The sequence below is a fragment of the Rhineura floridana genome, chromosome 14 (assembly GCF_030035675.1).
Source record: "Rhineura floridana isolate rRhiFlo1 chromosome 14, rRhiFlo1.hap2, whole genome shotgun sequence".
In the NCBI taxonomy this organism is placed as follows: domain Eukaryota; kingdom Metazoa; phylum Chordata; class Lepidosauria; order Squamata; family Rhineuridae; genus Rhineura; species Rhineura floridana.
In genome coordinates this window covers 9,933,510-9,956,988 of record NC_084493.1, presented here as the reverse complement: position 1 = coordinate 9,956,988, position 23,479 = coordinate 9,933,510, and the positions used below count along the sequence as shown (strand labels likewise).

Below are 23,479 nucleotides of genomic sequence, written 5' to 3'. Positions count from 1 at the left end.
CTGTTCCGCAAAACATAGGAAGCAAACCTTTAGTGTTGTGGCACCTACCCTTTGGAATTCCCTCCCTTTAAATATTAGACAGGCACCATCTCTGTTATCTTTTTGGCACCTACTGATCTTTCAACAAGGCTTTTAAGTAGAGACCTTATCCCAGTCTGTGTCTGTGTTGGAATTGCTTTTAAATATGTTTTTAAAGCTTTTTTAACGATGTTTTGTTTTAATATATTTTAAAGTCTGCTTTTATGATGTTTTAGAGTGTTTTTAGTGTTTTTGTTTGCTGCCATGGGCTCTTACTGGGAGGAAGGGAGGGATATAACTTATATAATTTATTGTTGTTGTTGTTGCTGCTGCTGCTGCTGCTGCTGTTCTTGTTCTTGTTGTTCTTGTTTAATAATAATGATGATGATGATGATAAACTGCCTTACACCCAGTCAGACCATTGTACCATCCAGCTCAGTGTTGTTTGCACTGACTGGCAGCATCTGTCCAGGATGTCTGGAGATGCCAGGGATTGAACCGGGGATCTCCTGCATACAAAGCAGATGCTCTACCACTGAGCTCCGGCCCTTCCCCTAGCAAAAAGTCCCAGCAAAGAGAGCAATTGCTTCAAATAGCACCAGCAGCGCTCTGTCAGAATTCATCCCTCTGATGTTATTCTCTGTGATACATTCCTAAGAACTCATTTGACCTCACCTTCAGCAATGACTTCGTTGTTTGCGTCTCCTTTGTCGCCCCTGGCACCCCTGGATCCCTTTTCTCCTCGTGCCCCCTCTTTCCCAGGCAAGCCGATTTCACCAGGATCCCCCTTTTCGCCTCTCTCTCCTGCTTCTCCTTTAAATCCTGGCAAAACCGGGGTGTGTGGAAAAGGGACAACGTTAAATACAATGTTTAAATACATCTAAAAGGGAATGCTGTAGAATTGAGTACCCTCTCGTCTGTGGATACTCATGGATATTCCAAATGGGTTTTCTAGTTTTCAAACCATTATGTTTTCCCAGGTGTGTTTGAGCTGATTTTCTCAAAAGAAATATTGTGAGGCTCAGCTCTGCTTGAAGTTATATGTCTAGTGAGGAAGGAAATGCACTCTGTGCACGTTCAGAAACTATGAGGTAACCTTCATCATCATTGCTTCATACTTTCTAGGTGTGATTCCTGATACTAACCACCAATTGCAGGTCTTAGTTCAGGCTGCACCATGCACACACACATACACCATTTTTGCAGAACCATTCACCCCTTGCCAAAGCGGAAGGATTATTGGCAAATTTTGCAAACCCATGTTCCCTAATATAATGCATATAGTGCTATTTTCACTTATACACATTTTTGAGCACACTGTAGCTTAGCATGTGGATTTTCATGCACATTACTTGACTGTAGAACGGCACTGCAAAATTTAGAGAAGTGCAAATTTTGAAGGATGTCTGCCTTTTGGTTCCTATATTGTTTCCAAAAGTGCAGATTTGGTAAGTTCGCCTTTAAATGCAAACTGAATCAAATTTCTCCCCCGTCCTAATACAGCCTCTCACTCTCCATTTCTGCTTCTTGATGTCTCATATTCTTATTCCACCACCTAACACATCCAGTCAAGTGTCCACGTGTACCAAGTGGAAATGAGACGATCAAGTGCTGAGGGGGTAGAACTGGATGTACCACTTCAGACAGCAGGTGGGAGTTTTGGAAAGCTCCCACCCAACTCCCAAAATTATTACCTCACTGAAATAAAAAAATAATCTAGCACCCGAGGGAGAAGGATTCTAGGACTGCCTGCTCTGCTGCCATGCTAGCTTTCCATTTGCAAAGAGTTTATCAAATGTGATTTTTTTTCCCCACCTGAAGCCCCAAGTGGTACAGTCCATTCTGTCACTCTGCCACCTTCATTCTGCTGCATGTGTGGGGGACCAACCCAAGCGACAGGAACAGAAGGCACAACCTTGCATCCTTGCACCTGCTTGTGCTACAAATCTAGCCATTTCCCCCGTGAGAGTCTATGAAATTAATGACCTCAGCAATATGATTAGCAACGCCCAGTCTTAGCTTCAAAAAGAAAACTGAACAAGTATAAAGCGTGGTCTGTGCACCTGGGATTTTGGAGATTAAGAAAAATCCAGAGGTAGCATGCATACCACCAGAACTCTCTCCGCTACCTGGCCAATTACTTTTACGTTGGCCACCTGAGTTGTATGCTTAATGAAGGATGAATGTATAGGGATGATGTCCAGACCTTGCTGAGTAAAGAACGAACTGCAGTATTGTGTCTGTTTGGCCTTTGGTACTCCCCTCTACAAGTCCTGTCTGTTTTAAAAGGGGAATGGACTGGCCCAATGGGTTGAAGGCACCTGTTGTATATAATAAAAGGAACTTTAGTATTCAGATTTGCAGTTCTCCACCTACAGTCTGAAGTGGAGCATTCACCATGAGAGGATGGCACCACACAATTTGTCTGAATTTCTGAATTGTCCCCAAGGATTTAGGGGGGCGGGGGAGGAAAGAGACAGTGGAAAGATCAGCTGCATATATCTCAAGTCCAGAAATATACCTGGTTTTCCTCTTTTTCCAGTTTCTCCCTTCTGGCCGGGGACGCCAGGAATGCCATCAGATCCATTAAAACCAGGCAATCCATCAACCCCGGGGGGACCTGATGGAGGCAATGCAATATTTATAAAAGTATTTCTATATCATGCCTTCTCGCAAAACAACAGGGTGATGCACAACATTAAAAAAGCAAACCTTTAAAAGCAATACAGGACTACTCAAGAAAATGTTAGACAATTGCATAGGCATGTTTCAGAAGTCCCACCCCTCAGACAGGATATTATATATCATCAAGAAGTATTTGTTCCCATGCTTTTTAAATTACATTTACCTCCCATCCTGCCTTCCCAAACCTGTTTAGTTGCAGTGTTTACAGATTTATCAAAGGGATTATTTGAATCCATTTGATTCACATTCTGGGAAAGGTTCCTCGGTGGTAAATAAACAAAGAACATCTAAAACTAAATTAGCATCACATGTGCTACCTCATTCTTAAATATATATATATATATATTATGACACCATATACAGCAAATGAATATTATACCTTACAAATGGAAACTGCCACAAATTGTTGCAGTGTGAGCAGATCCCTATTCAGGATTCCAGAAACTCCATTCCATTCCCTCTCCCCCCCCCCAAGTTTCCTCTCCCCCCAAAAACAAACCTTTCTCCCCCCCAAAAAAGCCAACAGTCCTTAGTGGGGTATTTGGGGAGCTGTTTGGGGGTTCTCTCTATCCTATTCTAAAAGTGTTTTATCCTGCAACCTTCAGGGTTCCTCCAAGTCTGTTTGATGTGCCTGGGTGGTGCAGCTTTAGCTAATAAGCAGCAGCAGCACTACTCAAAGCAGTGATCTGGAAGCTGCAGCTAGTGGAGAATGTGGCAGGCTGCTGTCTGGAGTGGCCCATCTACAGCATGTTACCCCACTGCTGAAAGAACTGCACTGGCTCTCAGTATGCTACCGGGACAAATTGAAGGTTCTTGTGTTAGCCCAAAACAACTTGGGATGTGGGTAGGGATGGAAAGATCTATTATTTTGGATTCTCCCCGTTTTCTCATTTTTCCAATCTTAAATTCAGTTCACATTTCTGCAGCAACTTGCCATTAAAAAAAGAAACATATGAAAATTCTCCAGCAGTTTAGTGTGAATTTCTCCGAACAAACACATTTTTGTAGGCAGACTCCTGTACAGATTTTCGCAAGCCATTCCTTGCCATATAATGCATTTTTGCCTGTTATTTTCACGCATATATTTAATTCTATGCATACTTTCCCCTATGTATGCTTTTTTTGTACAAACGGTTTGGTTGGCGAACTGCATCCCAAAATTTGAACAAGCGTGAATTTCGGAGGGTGGCTGTGTTCCGGTTCCGATTTTGTTTCAGAAAATACAACTTTGACAGATTCAGCTTGAGATGTGAACTGAATAGAAATTCTCGCCCATCCCTAGGTCTGAGTACCTTAGGGACTGCCTCATCCCTTGTTCACCTGCCTGGTTGCTCCAATCTTTAGGAAGGGCACAGTCAGTGATTCTTCATGTCCCTGTGGTCAGCTCCCTCATCACTGGGAGCAGGCGTTTTAATGCAGCAGTGCCCACTCTCTGGAATGCCCTGTCTAATTATGTTAGGCAAGCAGCAGCAACATGCTTTAGATCCTTGCTTTTTGTTATTCTTGTTTAAGCAGACTTTCCCCGATAGGTGACCCAGACAGGTACTGTGTATTGTATGTTCTTTTACCGCTCCGTGAAATTTTATCCTGGTGTTCATTTTTATGTTGTCGTTCATCACTTTGATATTTCCTTTTATAGTTATGCGGTTATATGAATGAATTCAGCTAAATGACAGAAATAAATAAAACGACAGGCACAGCGAATGAGCATCCAGTTTTTCTTTCACCCCTTATCTGGAAGAACAGGTAATCTAGATGAACAGGTCCTGCTATTACAGGGATACCATAAATTACTCAGCGGTTCAAGATTACCATCATTGATGTAGCGCTATCATTGTGCATGAGGGTTTATAGACTACAAGAGGCCCAATGAGCTTACAAACTAAAATTCAACACAGGGAGAACACAGGGAAAGGAAGGCAGGGGCAAAGAGAGAAAGCAATGTACAGTGGTTACAGTTATACATGCTTAAACTTAGATACCCGTTCGGTTACAGAACGGCATGGGAACATAAAGGAGAAGGGATATTACCTGGTAATCCGGGTGGCCCTAGACAGAGGGGGGGAAAAGAATAGTGAATGTAGCTTGGTACTGAAACTGAGAATAACATTCTAATGAATATGCCAATATCATACGCAGTGACAGCTGGTGTCTCCATGTCAGTGGGGCAGTGGAATCTGCACTGTGTTTTAGTCCGAACTTTCAATGAGCTGTCCAAGGTGCTGAACCTTGGACAACTCCTTTAAAGTTTGGACTAAAACCTGGAGCAGATTCCACTGCCCCGCTGACATGAAGCCACCAGCTGCCACTGATCATACTGAAAAGTACATTGGAAAAACTCAAAGGGCACTCCCAGGTTCAAAGCACATGTGTATACTTTAAAAGCAGAGTTGAACAATTTGTTTCCGTCTGAGGGCCACTTTCCCTTCTGGACAGCCTTCCAGGGGCGACATGCATGTGGTGGGCTTGGCCACAAGTAAAAGGGGGTGGGGCAATAAATGTAAATTTTACCTTTGTAGAGTAGAATAGTTCCTATACACACTCACACACCTCTCTCTGTCCTCCATCCAGACAAGAAAGACTCACAAGGGTGCATTCCAGCCAGGCAAAAACACTCAAGGGAGCCGTGAAGCAAGGCCCTGTAGGGGTGTGGCCTGGGAAGAGTGGGTGTGGCTGGGTGAAGTCTTAAGGGCCGGATAGAGATGCCTGGAGGGATGCATTTGGCCCCTGGGGCTGAGGTTGCCCACCCTGCTTAAAAGCAAGGATGGGGCAGCTATGGACCTCCAGTGTTTGTTTACCCATAACTTCCATCACACCTGACCGCTGGCCATGTTGGTTGGGACTGATGGGAGTTGCAGTCCAACAACATCTGGAGGGCCATACGTTTCTTTTCTCTACTGGGTTCCAAGCCAGCCAGCAATGCATACCTTCCTTCAAAATACTGTTACATGCACCCCAGTCTATGAGAGGCAAGAGGTTTCAGGGGATCCAGCACGTGCCTTAGGTTTGGTTTCACTGGAATGAGAGTCACTGTATGTGTTATTAACACATAATACACAGGCTGAGCATAAGATGGAAGGTTCGCAGCATTACTACTTCAGCAGATTCTGTTCCCAAATTAGTTGTCAAGTATTTCATCCCAGAAAGCAAGTTGAGCTTCTGTATGCAACTCCCAGATGCCAGCCCCAGGAATGGCAGGCTACTTTTCTCTTATACACAGAAACACCCTCCAGCCAGCGAAGGAGTGGGAGAAAGGCACACCCCTGTCCAGAAGGTTCTCCAGGTATTTTGTTTCTGTGGCAACACATCACCTGTACTTGACCAACTCTTTAGCTATGCATAGGTCCATTCTCTCAACCAAAAGGTAAGCAGTCAGAGTCCCAAGATTGTCGGGGGGGGAATACTTGAGAGATTATATGGACTGACTCCCCCCATCTCATTGTAAGCTTCTGAGGCTCAAACAAACCAATTCTCCCCTCCCACTTTTTCAAGTGACTCTTAACATTCCATGGCTCACCCATGCATAGTCCACATGTTTGTTTGGGGGAGGGGCTGCCCCTCTGTGAGGAGAGTTTAAACATTTTGTGTGGCTGTGCTGGGCAAACATCACATTTGCCCAAGCACACTGGTATTTCCTATCTCATCTTTCAGTGGCCCCAATTTGGCCCCAATCCTGTGGTCTGGGGAGGCACTGGGTTCAGTATTAAAAGGACTGATAATATAACGGGCCTCTTACAAAGAAGCCACATCACTTTCACAGCATGATCCCTTCTAAATTCTACATCTTTTGTGCGTGTACATGGGAGGGGGGCTAAATCAGAAGCCGCTTAAACCACACGTGCTGTACCATATTAACGTAAAGACATTTCTGCTTTTGTCCCATCAATGACAGTGGACCCAGCTTGGCTCTAATCCTGTGGGAATGGGGGCACTGGGCTCAATATTAGAAAGCATTCTACTTCCACTGTTGGAGGCAGTATGCTTCTGAAGACCACCCGCTGCAAATTGCAAGGGAGGAGAGCTGCTGTTGCCATCAGGTCCTGCATACGGGCTTCCCACAGGCATCTGGCTGGCCACTGTGAGGACCCAATGCTGGACTAGACGGGCCTTAGCCTGATCCAGCAGCCAGGCTCTTCCCATGTTCTTAAGGAGTGGGCTGACATGTGCTCAAAGGTTAAAGGAAAACAGCGGGTTAACCTTGCAAAAAATGTTTGTCCCGCCTTCCCAATGGGAAACCATCAATTGCTGCTATATTTATACACAAAATAACTGAAAAGCCACATATATAATACTTTAAGAACATAAGAAGAGCCTGCTGGATCAGGCCAGTGGCCCATCTAGTCCAGCATCCTGTTCTCACAGTGGCCAACCAGGTGCCTGGGGGAAGCTCACAAGCAGGACCCAAGTGCAAGAAAACTTTGAAAAATACAAAAACATGATTCCCGCCCTTCAGTTCAGGTCTTTGAACATTAATCTCTAAAAATAAACATCACCCTCTATCCCAAGTCTAGCACCAACTCAAATTTCAACCAGTCGCTCTTTGGACAAAGCATGTGTTCTACGGGGGGGAATCTCATTGCAGTTTAAAAGATTTGCTGTGCAGGTTGTGGCGTGCCAGCCTTTTCACTCCTGCCAGCCAAAGTAATCCAACTGTTTACATGTTTGCAGTATTTGATGCCTCCCAAAAAGCTCTCAGCATCTCAGTTGCAATGAGCATTAAAACGGCACCTTGGATCTGAAGGCTGTGCCAGAACAAAACAATGGACCCAAAGCCACGCTAAAGGCTGGCAAAGATCCGGCAGGGTGGTATTTCCTAATCCCAGCTTTACTGTTGGGAATCAGAAGCCTGGGGACAGGCAAGCCAGTCAGTTTCCATTTCTCATTTTTCTGATCTTAAATCCTGAATTAAATTTCTTTATTTCAGTTAAAGACCAGCACGTAGGCAATATAAAAACCAAAACAATATTTAAAAATGCAGTCCAGTACGGTAGTATGAAAATACTCAGACCCCAATATAGAAACCTTGCTAAATTACAGTAGGGCCCCGCTTTACAGCGCTTCACTTTACAGCAATTTGCTAATGCGGCGGTCTCAATTAGATGCAATTAGACTAAAGCCGCACTCATACGGCGCTTGTTCCGCTTTTACGGCGGTTTTTGGGCATCGTGCACCATTCTATTCAATGGGTTCCGCTTTACAGCAGGGGTTCAGTACATAACCCGCTGTATGAGTGGGGCCCTACTATATTAAAATAATATTATGTTATCAACAATCAACAACAGGCGATGGGTGCTGCACAGAAACAGGCCACTTTAGCTATAGCCTAGGAAATCTGATCTGACAAAAGATACGATAAATAAAATGCATCAGATCTGCTAGGAATTTTCTGTTGAATTGGGGTGATAACAATGAGTCAGGTGTCACGAGAACAGGGGCAATAAGAAAACATGGTCAACTGTTTCCACTGTCCACCTCACAAAGGCATAATCGCTCTTGGTAAAGAATCTTCCTTCCAGAAGCACGGATGGGAAGACATTGAATCTAGCTCATGTAAACACTTTTCTGAATTTAGGGACAATCAGATTTGCCAACCAACTTGTGGGCACAAATGCCCTCTTCCTGTCCCTGAAATCTTGAATTCAGCTCTCCACATTTCCACATCAGTATGCGTTGCATCCAATGCTAGTCCTACTCAGAGTAGACTCCTTGAAATAATTTAATTTAGTCATTTCCAATAATGGGTCTGTTCTGAGTAAGCCCACCATTGGATACTCTGTGGGGGGGGGGTTAAAAGCCTCCCCAAAATTCATCAAAATTTTCGTGCAATTCTTTCCTAAATACACACATTTTTGTATGAAAGTTTGTCTAAGTTAGAGGAAAGCTTTCCTAAACTGGTCCCCTCTCTCCTAAGATGTTTTGGACTCCAGTTCCCATCAGCCCCAGCCAGCATGGCCAGTGGTCAGGGATGATGGGAGCTGTAATCCAGTAACACCAGCTTAGGGAAAGCTGGGTGAGAGCATTCCTGGTTTAAAACAGGCTGCAGCAAGGCATGCAGGAGAAACAGATCCTCTCCCTTTCAGCATATAAAAGCCATCAGCTATTCAAACTCTACTGTATTTCCCCACCTAGACTGGCCCCTGACTGTTTGCAGCAGCGTTGGATGAAATGAGAAGAGAAAACTAGAAGCCACTTTCAGCCACTGGTGTGATCACCATAAAAAAACAGGCAAGCTCAGGTCATCTGTTTGTGAGGTCACAATTTTGCCAGCTTACCTGTTAAGCACACTCCTCTCGTGCTGTTGCAGATCTCGACCATCACCCGGACCTAAAATCATAAAGATGGTGTTGTGATGTTCTTGCTTGTAGGGTAAATATGGTAAGTGCTGTTTATATAGAAGACATATGGTAAGTGGAGTGAAAGAGGAGGGGGGAGTACATGAGCAGTAGAATGCTGGATGATTGGCTGAGCGTTTGAATGGCTGGGAGTATAAATGGAAGAATGACAGTTGAATCGAGGTGGATGTTAGTAGGGTGGAGAAGAAGGTGTTTGGTGGTGGATGTTGGGAGTGTGGAGAAAGAGGGAGTTGGAGTTCTGATTAATAAGTCAAGTACAAAACAGGAATAGATGAAAACATACGCTTGTGAAACATTCTAAAACTAATCTTGTTATTTCTGATATTTAATAAATACTTATTTGGTTTACCAAAGGCCTGATCCTTGGCTGGGGGATATACATACCAGAAGGGAGGGCAAGATAATTATTATTTATTTATTTATTTATTTATTTAATTACATTTCTAAACCGCCCAATAGCTAACAGCTCCCAGGCGGTGTACAACACGATAAAACCACAATATTTAAAATACAAGCAAGTGTGTATTACCAAGGCTGAACAGAAACAGTATCTAATGGTGGCAGCGGTGAAGGGAGGATTAATAACAATTCAAGTATCCAGAGCAACCCAGAGTTGTATGCGTTATCTATAAAGATACAAGGGGGTTGGGAACAGCATAAGCACGCAGTCACAAAAGTAACCAGCTAGAGAGAGACTCAGGCAAAGTCTCTGGAAGTATTGGTTATAGGACGTGACTGGTGGTGCTGCCTAGCAGGGGGATCTAGTGAGATCTGTGCTAGAGCAGAGTGAGAAACCATATAAAGGATGGTCCGGACTGGTGGTATCCCTGGTGGTGCCTAGTGAAAGGCAGTAGACACAAGCAGGTGGGAACCTGACAGGGAGAACCAGGGAAGGGCGTCACATGTGGTGTTAGCAGCGGGATACGAACAATAGAGAGTCCCTAGAAGTGGTGTGGCAAAAAGAAATAACAAATAAAGATTACTTGTGAGAGTGACTGGCAAAGAGTGTGTGGCAAGGTGTGAGTGAACTCCTAAAACATGGCTGAATATATAAAGATGAAAAGAGAGGAGCTGGTGGAGAAGTGCATAACATTCAATTTACCTCACGAGGGTAAAGGGGTAGATGAATTGTGAGTAGCACTGATAGCATTTGCATCTGTCCAACAAAAACAACCTGTCAGAGAAGAGTTCCCAGAAGGGTATTCAAGCAATCCCACTTATACAGAGTATTTAAGAGAGAAGTTGAGAAAGGAAAGTGAGGAAAAAGATAAGGACGGAGAGATTGAGATGATGAAACTGAGGATGGAGATTGGGGAAAAAGAAGCACCGGGAGTTGGAAATTGAGAGAATGAGAGTGGATGCTGAAATACAGGTGGAAAAGTTAAAATTTGAAAGAGAGAAGTTTCATTCTGATGAAACAAGAAAGGACCGAAATGAAACAAAGATAAAGGTTACACCAAAAGATTTTCCGGTGTTTGAACCTGGACAAGACCCACAGATTTACCTCAACACCTTCAAAAAGGCAGCTCAGATGTGGGGGCTACCAGAGGATAAATATATGCAATATTTATCAAGTCTGATCAAAGGGGAATTGGCAGAGGTATACCAATATTTCCCCTCAGACAGGCCTGTCACATATGCCGAGTTTAAAAAGGCAGTGTACAAAAGATTCAGACTGGGACCTGACTACTTTAGGATGTTATTTCGAAACTGTCAAATCCAAGCAGGGAGGTCTTTTGTTGAACTGGGAGCAAAATTGATGGACATATTTGGAAAGTGGATGGGAAGTGCCAAAGCTCAGTCAGTGGAAGAGGTGAAAAGCCTCATGATACTGGATCAATTATACCATCAGTTACCACCAGAAATAAGGCTCCTTGTCAAAGACCGTTCCCCTACATCTGTTCAAGAGGCCGCAGAGTTGGCAGATCACTTTGCCTCCAATAGAACTGGCTGGGTGGGGAAAACATCAAGAGAGTTTAAACCCAGACCATATAATGGTGGCAGAAAGGATGTGGTACTACAGCGAGTGAGTCCTCCAATAAAGTCTGAAGGGCACAGGACACCCCAGAGTGGAGCTGTGTACCCTAAACTGGAGGAGAAATTATGTTATAAATGTGGTAGACCGGGGCACCTACGTTTTCAATGTGAGGTTGCCAATCCCATTGGTAATCCTGCTCAGGGAAGGGCAGTGAAAACAGAACCAAGGGAGTTAGAAACGAAGAAGGTTCAGTTCTGCCAGATAAACTGGACAAATGTAAAAGACTTTGATTCGAGTCTGAGGGAAGAAGTGAGTGTGCAAGGGGCAAATTATTGGGCATTGCTTGATACTGGTGCCGCTCAGACGTTACTGAGGCCAGATTTGATAAAATCTGTGGAAATATTACCTCAGGAAACGGTGACAATCCAAGGAGTGAGGGGTGAACCAGAAAGCATACCCATGGCCCTGATAAAATTAAAGTGGAGAGGAAAGGAGGAAATATGTAAAGTAGGTATTAATGCCCAACAACAAGAACCAGTGATACTGGGAAGAGATGTTATGGGGGCACAAGGAAAAATATATGTGGTGACCAGACAACAACTTGGCAAAGCAACAGAAACCATGTTAACAGAGGCCGAAGAAAACAGGGTGGAACCTCTTATCAAGCCTAAGGTCGCCATAGCAACCCCTGGCAGGCCTGCTAAAAGAGACAAACTGTATCAAATGGTCTCTAGTGAAGAGGCAGAGCAGTTCAGGGAAGAGCTGGATAAGGATGCAAGTTTGAAGCAAATGAAGGACCAAGCCCTTACACAAAAGATTCCTTTTACTGACAATCTGAGGAATCAAATTGTGTGTGAGAATGGGATTTTATATAGACTGTGGATGCCTGCTGAGAGAGAGAATGAATGTGAACCAGTGAAACAATTGATGGTACCTAGCAAATACAGAGCCAGATTGCTAGAGGTAGCCCATGATGTCCCATGTGCAGGGCATCTTGGAATAAAGAAGACCAAGAAAAGATTGGCTGCACACTATTATTGGCCAAATATTTCTAAAGACGTAAAACAATATTGTTTATCTTGTGACATATGCCAAAAGGTGGGGAAAAGTGGAGTAAAGACAAAAGCACAATTGAAGCCCTTCCTATAATAGGACAACCCTTTTATAGAGTGGGAATAGATTTGGTGGGCCCTTTTTCCAAACCCACAAGGCATGGCAAGAAATATCTAGTGGTGGTGGTGGATTTTGCCACCAGATACCCAGATGCTGAAGCACTAAGATCCGTGGAAGCCCCTGTAGTGGCAGAGGCTTTATTAAAAATCTTTATGAGACTGGGTTTCCCTCATGAAGTGTTGACGGATCAAGGCAGTGTATTCATGGGAGAAGTGATGCAATATATGTGGAAGCGTTGTGGTCTAAAACATTTAAAGACAACTACTTACCATCCAGCAACCATTATCTCTACCATAGATCTGTGTAAAGGATTTTGGCAGATGGAATTAGATGAGCAATCCAGAGCCAAAACTGCCTTCAGCACACCAGATGGGTTATATGAGTTTGTGACTTTACCCATGGGACTAAGGAACTCATCAAGTTCTTTTCAGAGACTAATTAATACTGTGTTGCGAGGCATGTCAGATTTCGCAGTGGCCTATATAGATGATGTGGCCATTTTCAGCAAGTCGGTGCCTGAGCATGTCCAACACCTGACAGCAGTATTAGAGGCATTTAAGAAAGCAGGGCTAACAATAAAAGCCAAGAAATGCCAGTTTGGGTTGAATGAAGTGATCTATTTAGGACATAAGGTGGGGAGTGGGAAAATAACCCCCTTATGGAGCAAAGTTGAGGCAATACAATCATGGCCCATCCCCTTAACTAAGAAACAAGTTAGGGCATTTTTAGGTGTGGCTGGTTTTTACCGTAAATTTTTTAAACATTTTGGGGAAATCGCAACCCCCTTGCATAAGCTAACAAGGAAAAAGTGTGCTGAGCGTGTGGCGTGGATGGATGAATGTCAAAAGGCTTTTGACCTTCTGAAGCAAGCCTTGTGCCAAGGGCCTGTATTAATAGCACCAGATTACGAGAAACCATTCATCGTGGCTACGGATGCGTCGGACCTAGCGCTGGGAGTTGTCTTACTACAAGAGAGAGGACGCACCAGACATCCAGTGGCATATCTTAGTCGCAAGCTGACATCGAGGGAGAAGAATTATTCGTCGGTCCAAAAGGAGTGCCTAGCGGTCGTGTGGGGACTGAGCAAGTTGCGCCCATACGTGTGGGGACGAAGATTTACAGTGACGCAAGGACAATGTATTGGCCAATGGACTTTCAAGGCAGGTGGCCAGGACTGCAGTGACGTGACCCAGACGTGGGTGCAAAAAAGACATTTTCCCCAAAGAGACTTGTTTTTTATTGTTAACGCGTCGTATGAATCCTAGAGCAGGAATAATACTTTGCTGCTATTTTTGAGGGGGGGGAACTGTGATGTTTTTGCTTGTAGGGTAAATATGGTAAGTGCTGTTTATATAGAAGACATATGGTAAGTGGAGTGAAAGAGGAGGGGGGAGTACATGAGCAGTAGAATGCTGGATGATTGGCTGAGCGTTTGAATGGCTGGGAGTATAAATGGAAGAATGACAGTTGAATCGAGGTGGATGTCAGTAGGGTGGAGAAGAAGGTGTTTGGTGGTGGATGTTGGGAGTGTGGAGAAAGAGGGAGTTGGAGTTCTGATTAATAATAAGTCAAGTACAAAACAGGAATAGATGAAAACATACGCTTGTGAAACATTCTAAAACTAATCTTGTTATTTCTGATATTTAATAAATACTTATTTGGTTTACCAAAGGCCTGATCCTTGGCTGGGGGATATACAGACCAGAAGGGAGGGCAAGGTAATTACCAAGGCTGAACAGAAACAGTATCTAATGGTGGCAGCGGTGAAGGGAGGATTAATAACAATTCAAGTATCCAGAGCAACCCAGAGTTGTATGCGTTATCTATAAAGATACAAGGGGGTTGGGAACAGCATAAGCACGCAGTCACAAAAGTAACCAGCTAGAGAGAGACTCAGGCAAAGTCTCTGGAAGTATTGGTTATAGGACGTGACTGGTGGTGCTTCCTAGCAGGGGGATCTAGTGAGATCTGTGCTAGAGCAGAGTGAGAAACCATATAAAGGACGGTCCGGACTGGTGGTATCCCTGGTGGTGCCTAGTGAAAGGCAGTAGACACAAGCAGGTGGGAACCTGACAGGGAGAACCAGGGAAGGGCGTCACAGGTGTCACTACTGGCAGCACGCAGGATGTGTGACTCGGACATAAACTTCTCGCGAAGGGGGGGAAAACACCGCTACCTATCGTTCTAGCATCTGAATAGTTCTTCAGATCACAGCATATTGTGAGAAAGAAAACTGATTAAATAACTAAAGGCAGCCTCGAGCCTCAAAGGCTCAAATCCACAGAGCCCAGCAACTCAAGTGGCTTTAAAAAAGAATGTAGGCAACTTCATGGCCACAAATGGCTACTCGTATAACGGCTCTATGCCACCTCCAGGATCAGATGCAATATATCTGTGCATGCCAGTTGGTGGGGAGCCACAACAGTGCTCTGAGTCAGTATGAAGCAGCTCCCTGTTTTCCTGTGTTGATCCTGGTGAGAAAGGGAAGGAAGCAAACCTCTCTCTGTGCCTGCATGCCTGGGCAAAGGGGCGGAAGGAGACTGGGTGGCCATCTTTAAACGGGGCTATCCTGTGCTCTGGGGATCCTTGCCTTTCATTGTTGGACCTGAACAGGACAAAGCACACACCAATACATTGATTTATTTGTCAGTGTATAATGATTATTTAAAAAAAATCAAATCAGTTTATTCCTTGTCCCCTTTTGTATGTGTTCATCCATAAAGCCGTTCTGGCCTGTTTCCACATTAGCCTTCATTTTTTAAAAAAAGCCGCACAAACCACATGCATTTTAATCCTTATTTAAATCATTGCTCAAAACAAATTTTCTTTCCAAACATCTATTTTCTAACAAGGTTTTCATTCAGAATGCCTTCCCTCCCTCAGCATACGGTCTCTCAAAACACACATTCCTTCAACATATTTCCTCTCAAAGTACGCATTTCTCGTCATATTTGGGGGTTGTTATTAATTTTTTTAGAAAAACAGAGAACTTTCTCAGTGTGCCTCTGATTTTTCAAGCAGGAAGAAGAAATCAAAGCCAGTAGGCTTCAGTTTTGAGGAAATATGGCTGTGAAACCTCCCTTGTATCATGTCCCCATTTTTGTGGGGACCTGAGGGTGACTCCTCATGTGCATAGATATTCACAGAGCAGGGGTTCTCTATCTTGCTTCTGCTATTGGAGGGATGCCTCCCTAGATAGGTGCAAAAAAAAATCTTTTTGAGTTCTGCCTTAGCTAGAATCTGAACTCTTAACTGAAAATGAATGAAAGTGAAGAGGCTGCTTTTCATCGCTCATATAACTGGTCCTCAGTGCTAAGGACTTGTCATGCATATCCTTTTTGTTGAACGTGAAAAGCCGGGCAGTTTGTGGGAATGAATATGCTGCTAATGGGTCTTCTCCTTCGCCAGTTTGTCTCATAGAGTTGTATCCAATGAAGTCCTGCTCAGAATGGACCCATGGAAACAATGGGGCTTAAGTGAGTGGTGTCCATTAATTTCATTGGGTCTGCTCTGAGGAGGACCAACATTGGATATACAACCCATCTTTCGGTGGTAAACGCTCCAATCTGAAGTACTGCTGGGCAAACTTGTGACTCTCCAGATGTTGTTGGATTCTAACCCCCATCAACCCCAGCCGGCATGACTCAATGGTCATGGATGGTAGGAGCTATAGTCCAGCGACATCTGCAGGGCCACAGGTTTCCCATCTCTGATGTGCGGATTGGGGATGTGTCAGCAACAGCTACGCGTACTGAGAAAACAGTCAGATGGATGCTACTTTTGTAGAACTGAAGTCCTTAGTTTTGTGTTTAGGACGGCGTTACAAGAAGCACGAGGCAGCTGTCGAAGGTGGAGTACAAACACGGTTCTCCCCCTTCTGGTTTTTACCCTCACAACAACCCTGTGAGGTAGGTTAGGCTGGGAGAGCGTGACTGGCCCAAGATCACCCAGAGAGCTTCCTGGCCAAGTGGAGACTTGAACCCTGGTCTCCCAGGTCCCAGTCTGACAGTAACAACCACAAAAATTAATGGCCATTTTGTTGTTCCTCAGTACATTATTTTGTGTCAAAATATGCTGTAGGGCAAATCCCCCCCCCCACTCTCTTTTCGGTCTCTCAATAGACTCTCACTGTGATTGCACCAGTTGACAAAACACTTTGATGAAGAAGCTCTACAAAGAGCAGGCAATCAGTCTCCAGTCTTCACGAACAAAAGAGTGGAAATTAAAAAATAAAATAAAATAAAAAGGGAGCAAGGAATCTGGAGCGCATTCGTGATAGTCTGGTGTGGCTATTGGCTTTGGGGATGGCCCAAATCTGTAATAAATTACGCATTATCAGTGAAGTGAAAAGCACTGCCTGGAATGTAAGATGGGGACTTTGATGTACAGCCAAAATTCCGTGTTCATCAACCCTATTTTTATTATTCCATTGAACAGAGCTTGCTAATGTTCCAAACTGAATAAAGCTTGCTAATGTTCCATTCTTTTCTCAAGCCCGTCCAAAGGCAGGGACACAAAATGTTTCCCAAAGGCAAACATCAGGGATCTTATGTACTGGGTTTGGATGCAAAGGAGAGCAGAATGCTCAGTAGCTTTTAAATTGGGGATGGGGAGCCGATGGCCCTTCAGATAGTGGAGGCTGGTGCCTCCAATGTCAGTGAGGCAATGAATCTGCTCCGGGTTTAGTGCACTTTGGACAGCTCTTTGAAAGTTCAGACTAAAACGTGGAATGGATTCACTGCCCCACTGACATCGGAGCCACCAGCCTTGACTGGGTGAAGCACCTTGGACAGCTCCTTGACAGTTCAGACTAAAACTCGGATTCATTGCCCCACTGACATCAGAGCCACCAGCCTGCATTGCCTCCAGATGTTGCTGGACTCCACTTTCCATCATCCATGACCACAGGCCATGCAGGCTAGGGCTGATGGGAGTTGGAGTCCAATAACATCTGGAGGGCCACAGGTTCTCCATTTCCATTTTCAAGGGTTGTGCAGAAGAAGAGATTTCACCAGTTTTTTAAGTGAATCAGACTGACAGGGGTCTCTAGTGACGTGAATTTTTCAATCCCGTCCCCAGTTCAGGCCTTCATTTCCCTCCAGTGTGTTGGGGTTGTGGAACAAGAAAACAACCACAAAATTGTGATGGCATCACTAGCTGGAAAAGAGAGAGAGAGAGAGAGAGAGAGACAGAGAGAGAGAGAAGGAAGAAAAAAGAACTTCAGGTGCTAGAAATGGAGTTTATTGTCAGCCCAATGCATTTTGGAAAATTCCCTCTCCAGAGGCCCATTTTTAGAAGCCCTTCTTACATCCAAGGTATACTGCAGTAATGCCTCCATATATTGCAGGGGGGAGGTCTGAAGTGGGGAGCCCACTGTATGTGTGTGCATGACTTTTTAGAAACCTGCATGATCAGAGTTCTAAATCAGGTAGATGAGGCTGTGGCACAGTAGTAGAGCAGAAGGTCCCAGGTTCAATCCCCGGCATCTACGGGATGGGACTGAGACAGGCTCCCTGTCTGAAATCCAGAGCAGCTGCTGCCAGTCAGTGCAGACCAGCTGTGAGGAACCTTTGGCCCTCCAGATGTTGCTGAATTACAACTCCAGCCAGCCCCAACAAGCGGAGCCAATGGCCAGGGATAATGGGAGTTGTAGTTGTAGAGGGTACTATGTTGGCGACTCCCTCGTTAGAAGCTACGGCTTATAGTTTTCACAAACAGCAAGCACTGTTCAGACAGGCATATTCCCATGAGGATGGGAAGAGGAAGGACAAACACGCTGACCCTGCTGCCCTCAATGTCTTCTGCATAGCCAGTGGCCAGGGATGATGGGAGTTGTAGTTCAGCAACATCTGGAGGGTCAAAGGTTCCCCAAGCCTGGTGCAGACAATACTGAGCTAGGTGGACAAATGCTCTGATGCAGTCTAAGACACCTTCCTATGTTCCTAAAACTCTCTGCTTTAGACCTTCCCCCTCCAATGAGTGTTAGGATTGAAGACAGGGCCAGAAGAAGACACACTGAGGGCAGCAGGGTCAGCAAGTCTGTCCCTCCTTTTCTCATCCTCATGGGAATATGACTGCCTGAACAGGGTGTCTTGCTGTTTGTGAAAACTACAGGCCATAACCTCTAATGCAGCCTTTCCCAACCAGTGTGCCTCCAGATGTTGTTGGACCACAATTCCCATCTTTCCTGACCATTGGCAATGCTGGCTGAGGCTGATGGGAGTTGTGGTCCAACAGCATCTGGAGGCACACTGGCTGGGAAAGGCTGCTCTAATGTGAGGGTCGCCAACATGATGCCCTCCAGACGTTGCTGGCCTACAACTCCCATCATCCCTGACCTTTGACCATGCCAGCCGGGGCTGATGGGAACTGGAGTCCAACAACATCTGGATGGCACCCCGTCGACTACCCAAGCTCTCATGCCTATAAAGTCATGAAGGTTTGCAGCGGCAAATAAGGGGTTAGGATGGAGTGCACAGAACACCCTGCTCCCAGCCACAACACTGCAAGTCACAACAACGGAGAGGTGCTGGGAGTTTACTCCAGCGCATATGTTTGGATGAGAAGGAGCATTGTAGCCAATCGTTATGATGACTGATTTGAAAACAGAGAGTTTTTTTTCCCCTCCACGGCCTTAGCGGTTAAGGCCAACCTGTGGCCTTCTTTCAAAAATGAGTCTAGTTTGCATCTTGGAGCTTGAACCCATTTGCCCTCCTTTAGAACACTCCATTTTCTGATTTGTAAGCAATGATGTCTGTACAAAGAGTAACTAGTATTCTGTCCTTTAGATTTTTACCTCTGTACAGTAGGCTAGTTTCTACACACACTCACACACCCCTCTCTCTCCTCCTCTATCCAGACGAGTAGAAGGCATGAGTAGACTTCAAACCCACTGGGGGTGCAAAGCAGGGTCAGTGAGGGGTATGACGTGGGGAGAGTTCCGAGGGCCAGATAAAGAAGCCTGGAGGGCCGTATTTGGCCCCAGGCCTGAGGCTTCTCACTGCTGCTCTAGAAACGAAGCAGAGACTGGATTGCTACCTATTGAGGATGCTGTATTGGAGCATTTTCTGCATTCCCAAGGGGCTGGGCTAGATGAACTTTGAGTTACCTTTCAACTCTAGGATTCTATGTAATTATATGTGGAGGCTCAATTGGTTCTTCATACACTCCTGATAATTGCTCTTAAACACCTGAAAATCAAATCTTTAAGACTAAGACCATGCAGTTGGGCCTGCAGTTATACAGGACAACTTGCCTTCAGAGGACCCCTCACACCTGTTGCGTTTCTGTATTAGTTGCTGATCTAGGCTTGCCTCTTGATTAGCAGGAAGTTACCCAGAGCAGTGACTCACACAGAGATGCAACAGGCATCTAACTCCAGGAATGGCAAATTATTCTGTATCTCTTCATTAGGCATGATTGAATTGTTCTAACACTTGAGGAAAAGAGATGCAGCAGAATGATCTCCTTCTCCAGCAGACTGAATGGAAGGAGGCAAAGTCAAGCAGTTTGACATGCAGAAACACAATGGGCAGCCACATCTGAGGACCTGGAATCCCTGAGGATCAAGTCATCCCTGGAGCAGAGAGATGTTGAATTCTCTATCCCCCCATCAAAGAATGATTGGAAGGAGGCATGCCCAGAGTAGTTCAGGGTCACAGAGATGCACTGGGGCAACCTTCTAAGAACGTAACAAGGGTCTTGATGGATCAGACTAAAGGCCTATCCAACCCAGCATCTTGATTCCTATGGGAACAAGATGCCTCACAAGCAGGACATAAGGGCAAAAAGTGGGAGGACGGGTGTGGCTGTGACTATCATGGAGGGACCCTCCACTTCTGAATTCGTCAATACATTACTGCACACCACAGATGTTGAGAGGGAAGCAGGCTGAAAGGCCAGGGCGGGATCAGGGAAGTGAAACAGGAGCTGCTCAGCCAATAAGTATGCGGCTTTAAAATGTATATATTTGATACCCTCTTTACAATCACACACAATTCAGAATCATCAACAGCTACCTACCATTATTATTAAAGCCCTTCAATATACACACTTTAGCTGCAAGTCTGTGTATATATTCCAGCTGCTTAAGGCCAACCTAAGCCAGAATTTCAGCTAATGGGAGAGCCTTTAACTGCAATGGGATGGCCAAAATTCAACAGGTACAGCTTTCTCCAGCAAGGTCATGGAGGGACAGCAAAAGGGGGCAATTGTCAAATGCATAGCAGCCTTTGACACAGCTAACCATTTTAGTCTTTCCCTCCATAAATTTTCATGGTTTTCCTTTCCTCTCCCATCTTTCTTTACGGGCCTCACTCCTGTGCCTTTACCAGCAGCTGAAATCCAACAGGGGAAGCTTTCTTCCACTCTGATGGAAGCTGCACCCATTGGATTTCTGCTGGTCGGGAAGCTCTTAAAAAGGCACAAGAGCCCTGCCTCTGCAGACTGAGTTAGGCTAAAGGAGGCAAGCCTAACCTTTCAACAGGTAGTGCAACTTTTCCTAACTTTCGAACCACCATCTGGAGTCCTCTGATCTGCAGCCCTGAACAGGTGGTCGTCATGCTAGGAAAAGCGTCGCCTGCTGATATCCCCTACACACACACACACACACACACATACACACACACACCGGTTCTAGGGAGCAGCCTAGGGTTCCCTGCCCCCTTGACTAGATCAGAGCGCCTCCTACCGGCACCATGGAGTAGGTCATCATCATGAGCATGTCGTCGTTCTCCGCGCGGATGTGGCCCTTGGCGAGGACGCGCCGCCGGTGGCTCCTCTTGTTCCGGCCAGCCGTTGTCGCCGCCGCAGCTGCCCCTCCTCCGGGTCCGCTGCCCAACGGGGCGCTGGGCTCCAGGAGGTGCCGCAGCGCACTAGGCGGGCCGTCCTGCTGGCGCAGCTGCGCCGCGATCGCCGCTTCTTCCTGCAGTGCCCGCAGCGCCGCGCTCAGCTCTCGCCACTGGCCCAGGAGGAAGACGGTTCCCGCAGCGCTGAGCGCAGACAGCAGCCCGACGGCGGCCAGCGCGCAGCACAGCGCTCTGCCGCTACCTTCGTGGCCCTGCATCGCTCGCTCCGGCGCAGTCCGACGGACGAGCGAGGCAAACGAGACCTCGGGGCGGAGGCGCGGCGGGGGATGTTGGTCTGCACCGGGGAGGATCTTATGCCCCGAGGGCGGCTCGCTCGCCCCCTCCGACAGCCGGACTCATGGGGCGGAATGACTGGGAATGGCGGGCGCCTTGGCCTGGTCGCTGCGGCCCCAGCACTTAAAGGGAGGGGGCGGGAGGCCGGCTGGGACCCGGGCCAGCCAAGCATATGGTCACCCCTCAGGCTTCGAGGAAGGGCTGCAGTCCAGGCCACGTGCTTTGCATACAGAAGGCCCCAGGTTCAATCCCTGGCGTCTCCAGAAAAGCTCCCTGCTTGGAACCCTGGAGAGCCTCTGCCAGCCAGTGTAGGCAGTACTGAGCCAAATGGACGCATGGGCTAACTCAGGAAAGGTGGCTTCCTGTATTCCTATGGAAAAGGAGGCAGCGGGCAGAGAGAGACAGAGAGGCCTGATGGGAGTCTGAGAGCAGCTGGCTTAGAGGAAATGGATCTGGGGAAGAGGGATATCCACGGACCTTTTGCATCAGATCTCCCCCTTCCTTTAATATTATTTTTGAACATTGCTTACAGGGCAGCTTTCCCCTCTAAAAGCCGGCTTAAATTCACACCTATATACATTTGAATTAAGCTCTGCAGAGTTGTGTCAACATGGGCCCGTGCCCCTAAAGAGTATTTTAAGGATCTTGCAATCCCCTCATCTTTCAAAGGAAATTGAGCAAGGTAGAATGCATGCAGAGAATGAGGACAGAAGCCCCATCAGAAAAAAAATGGGGGGCACAGGAGGGGGAGAGTATATTTCTAGGTGGGCAAAACATACTAGGTGAGGGGGCGAGCTCCTTGTTGGGGGGGCGCTTGCCCCCTTCCCTTGGCACCACCCCTGAGCAAAGGTAGGACGGCTGGCGCCCTCCAGATGTGGCTGGCCTGCAACTCCCATTGCCGCTGCCCATTGGCCATACTGCCTGGGGCTGATGAGAGTTGGAGTCCACTGACATCTGAGGGGAGGGGGCACAGGCTTCCCCCTGCCCTAGCACAGAGGAATCACAGCCTCCTTTTTCAAATTGCGCATTCAGAGCCTGAGCGCTTATAACATTGATTACATCAGACAGCTGAATGCGCGGATGTCTGGAGCGGATGTTCATTGAACATCCTGCACAGGGTTGTTATATGAGGTTGAGGGGTGGCAGTAAGGAGGCATCCAACTGCAGTGCGCATACACTTATTATACATGCAGTTTGACTGTTGCTTTTTTCGGCTTTCCAGGAGCAGAGAGAGGAGGACAGGGTCACCTAACTTAGGTGCATTCACTACCCATGAAGCTCCTTTTAGACTTGATACACATCAGTCGAAGGAGGGGCAGGATCATTTGTGTGCCCAACCTCTGCACATTCTGTAAAATGGCTGGGATAATCAGCTGTAGTCATCCAGGGTGATAGTTCTGGTTTAATTTGTTCTAACATCCAATTATTTGTCCATGGTATGTGCAAAGCTCTCCTCCAACACCGCATTTCAGATGAGTTGATTTTTCTCTTTTCCACTTTTTTCACTGTCCAACTTTCACATCCATGCATAGAGATCGGGAATACCGTGGTCTTGAATGATCCTGACTTTGGTGTTCAGTGATACATCTTTGCATTTGAGGACCTTTTCTAGTTCTCATGTAGCTGCCCTCCCCAGTCCTAGCCTTCTTCTGATTTCTTGACTGTTGTCTCCATTTTGGTTAATGATTGTGCCGAGGTATTGATAATCCTTGACAAGTTCAGTGTTAGAAGACGCTATTTACAAATGAGAACAAGCTGTTGTTTTACGCATAAGCTACATAAGGTGACCAGGCAGATCTACAACATATATGTAAAGCACATCCAACACACGTTTAAAGCACAAGACCTCCCTCAAAGAATCCTGGGGACTGTGGTTTTCCCCTCACAGAGCTCCAATTATGCAGCACCCTTAACAAACTACAGTTGCCAGGATTCTTGGGGGGGGGGATCATGTGCTTTAAATGTATGGTATAGACCTGCAGGTCTTAACAATACATATTGGTTGAAATATGAAAAAGAAACAGGCAAGATTTTTCCCCTGGAATGTGCAAAGTTTAAAAGAAGTCACCGTGTCAAATAGTCAAATCAATATATCTCAATACTAATTTAAGGTTGCAATCCTATGCACACAT

General features: G+C 45.9%; 1 protein-coding gene across 3 annotated transcripts in view; it reads right to left on the bottom strand.

Moving 5' to 3' along the window:
- GLDN (gliomedin) overlaps positions 1-21,469 on the bottom strand; it is a 43,948-nt gene extending 22,479 nt beyond the window's left edge. Inside the window, exons 1-5 of one of the 3 annotated variants that reach the window (XM_061595753.1) lie at positions 20,897-21,469; positions 8,976-9,027; positions 4,735-4,752; positions 2,540-2,638; positions 694-840 (exon numbers count right to left, since the gene is read on the bottom strand). In XM_061595753.1, coding sequence (XP_061451737.1) covers positions 694-840; positions 2,540-2,638; positions 4,735-4,752; positions 8,976-9,027; positions 20,897-21,271 — 691 coding nt within the window. In that variant the 5' untranslated portion in view covers positions 21,272-21,469. The remainder of the gene's footprint in view (positions 1-693; positions 841-2,539; positions 2,639-4,734; positions 4,753-8,975; positions 9,028-20,896) is intronic. The other 2 variants (XM_061595754.1, XM_061595752.1) reach the window with 2 other exon arrangements.
- Between the last annotated feature and the right edge of the window lie 2,010 nt (positions 21,470-23,479).